The sequence below is a fragment of the Diplotaxodon limnothrissa genome, linkage group LG15 (genome assembly GCF_057381915.1).
Source record: "Diplotaxodon limnothrissa isolate DT_005_m linkage group LG15, D_limnothrissa_male_GT1.1, whole genome shotgun sequence".
Classification (NCBI taxonomy): Eukaryota; Metazoa; Chordata; class Actinopteri; order Cichliformes; family Cichlidae; genus Diplotaxodon; species Diplotaxodon limnothrissa.
Genome location: NC_140610.1, coordinates 3,609,527 through 3,612,075, shown reverse-complemented (window position 1 = coordinate 3,612,075; position 2,549 = coordinate 3,609,527). Strand labels below are relative to the sequence as shown.

General features: G+C 44.0%; 1 protein-coding gene across 1 annotated transcript; it reads left to right on the top strand.

The window, feature by feature from the left end:
- The first annotated feature begins 560 nt into the window (after window positions 1-560).
- Window positions 561-1,588, top strand: LOC146616818 (uncharacterized). Its single transcript, XM_085372869.1, has 4 exons — window positions 561-586; window positions 666-721; window positions 809-1,075; window positions 1,161-1,588. The coding sequence occupies exons 1-4, from the start codon at window positions 561-563 to the stop codon at window positions 1,586-1,588; spliced, it is 777 nt and encodes a 258-aa protein (XP_085228995.1).
- Window positions 1,589-2,549: the final 961 nt, after the last annotated feature.

The following is a 2,549-nucleotide window of genomic DNA, read 5'->3' as shown; positions in this document are numbered from 1 at the left end:
GGATATGTTCTTCGAGTTAAAGTTTTGTGACAAGAAAACAAATTGCTGCACCCCAGTTTTTGGTTGGCGCCGATGATTTGTTTGCTGTAAAAATCTTTCGGAAATCTAATATTTTACGAGGGAGCCGTGTGACAGGCCTTTTGGCACTTTAGCTCCACCAGCATAGGACATCTTTCTTGTGTTTTAAAATGTTATTTATCTTTAACAACCCAAGACTCTGAGGAATTCAGTTAGATAGGTGTCCGTCTCATTACAGTATGGACATGCTGCTGAATTACTGGTGCACGTTAACCATGATAAAACAAGTGACCAATCAAAATCACTGGGCCAACACGCAGTGAGGCACAAAACTGTATGTAAAGAAAACGTTTTGCACGTACTGTAGCACTGAACAAAATCATTGCAACTGGACCAGCTTAAATTTCAGGTTGAGGGCTCCGCCTTTATCTGTGCAGCTGTGCGTGGTTAACTTGTTATGCTGTGATTGGTCAGGGCAGGTCATTTGTAGCATTTATAAAGCTTTGACAGGGCAGCAGTGGCTATTAAGAAGCTCGTTCAACATGATGGGTGTTTGGCTTTCCTTAGGGTAAGTGAGTGGTTATATTTTCTGAGGGGTCTTAGTTGTTGCCAAGTTGCTGTAGTTAATATTTTTTCTATGTCGACAGGGCTTTGCTGCTTGTCATGCTGAGTGGCGATAGTTACAGCTACTCTGTGAAGAGAGGTAAAATTCAACAAGTCTCAGCATTTCTAATTCTAAATGTTAAAAGTCTGCTTTAAAGTTGTACTAATGACTTCTCTTGCTGTGCAGGTACGGATCCTGACGTCTCCTCCAGCAGTGGTTACTTTAAATCTCCTGCTGATTCTGATTGGGAAGTACCTTCTGCTGTGTTTGCGCCCATGTCATCTGATTCTTGGGTTGTCCCAAATTCAGATCACCCTGAAAGTAGTGCTGCGAGTGGATCAGCAGGCAGCTCTCACAGCTCTGATGCTTATCCTGCGTCTGCATACTCGGGACACAGTAGTGACTCCCACGCAGACTCGACACAACCCAGTTTTCAGCTGGGCTTAAATCACGGTAACTAGTACAGACATGTAGAAATAAACTCTTAATACAAGCTTGCCATAATACTCAACATCCCTCCTTTAACTTTTGTGCTCAGACTTCAGCTGGGCAGTTATGCCTCCCAGCCCTCAATCTGACAAATTTCCACCTTTCTATGTGGGAGCACCAGACCCTCTTCCCCCTGTGTTCCAGAAAGGCGAACTGTCTCATGTGGAGAGGGCCTTTGAGCATGGCAACTCAGAATCTGAAACTGAAATGCAAGGCTTTGAGTCTTATCCTGATGCTGAAGATTTCAATGAGGACTTCAGTGACCCTCTGTCATCAGACCTTGATGGGTTTTGGTCTGAAAACCCTTTTTTGGGCTACATGTTGCTTACTGGCAAGTATCCCCCAGGCACAGTCACTCACTACAGCTCCAGTTTTGAGCAGGGGGGTGAGCAAACACATGATACGCACTACATTAAGGGCCAACCTGCTGGCTCGGATCCTGATGACCTTACGCAGCCAAGCCAGTCTGTGCAATAGTAGCTGGCTACACTAGCTTGTGAAGTGACTGGACGACACCAGGCCTCGCGGTGGAGGGTTCCCCCTCACAGCCAGGTTGATTTGAGCGGCCGTGCCTGTACATCTTAGCAGGCGGCTGCAGCCCTGAGGACACTCTGAAGGCCAACTTTAATGTTGCCCAATAAAGATCTGATTCACTAATACTGTGCTCTCTATGGGTTCTTTTTTTTTTTTCACCCTTTTTCAGTACACTCATCTAAATGAGTTGACATGGCAAAAGACATTACTTAAAATGACACTTAAGATTTCTAAATTTATGGTTTGTAGTCCACTCACAAATTTCAGCAGAAACATGTGAAGGCCATTGGGGATTCACATATCCAATAATGACGGAAGCTGTTTAATGGGGCAAATGCTAAAAGCATCTCGTCTAACCATTTTCTACAACACCCCTAGAATTAGATGCTCATAACACTTGAACCGATGGTTCAAAGCTTTTGAGCTTGAACAAGCAGATTTATTAGAATTGTGCATTATGTGCACTTAATGGTGCACTTCAGCCCACACCAGATTAGCTTATAAACTTCAATGCGACTGCATACAACTACCTAAAACCCAGCAGAAAGATGTATGCTGCTTATCAGTCTTCTGATGACTCGTATCCCATGCATTTGTAAACTCATCTAGGAGGCTGCTCGCAGTTCGCCGTGCTACGAATAAAGGACATTAATGAGCAAATCCTAATGTCATGAGCTACAGTTTAGACTGTGCTATTTCTCAAGCAAGGGCACATCAATACCCAGTCTTACAGTGATATTGCCTGACAACATTAATGGACACCATTCTAATTCACATAACAAATCGGCTCGGAAAGACTCTCCATTGATCTTTAATTAGAGGCGGCTGTTAATCACCTTTATGACTCCTCGGTGGCACCGTAATAGTTTCTGCAGTGAAGCCACAGCAGTCTGTTCTAAGAACC

Bases quoted from the DNA above. Each gene is read 5' to 3' on its own strand.
- LOC146616818 (XM_085372869.1), top strand. From the start codon at position 561: ATGATGGGTGTTTGGCTTTCCTTAGG. The intron at 722-808 runs GTAAAATTCAAC...CTTGCTGTGCAG, and splicing joins CAGCTACTCTGTGAAGAGAG to GTACGGATCCTGACGTCTCC. The intron at 1,076-1,160 runs GTAACTAGTACA...TTTTGTGCTCAG, and splicing joins TCAGCTGGGCTTAAATCACG to ACTTCAGCTGGGCAGTTATG.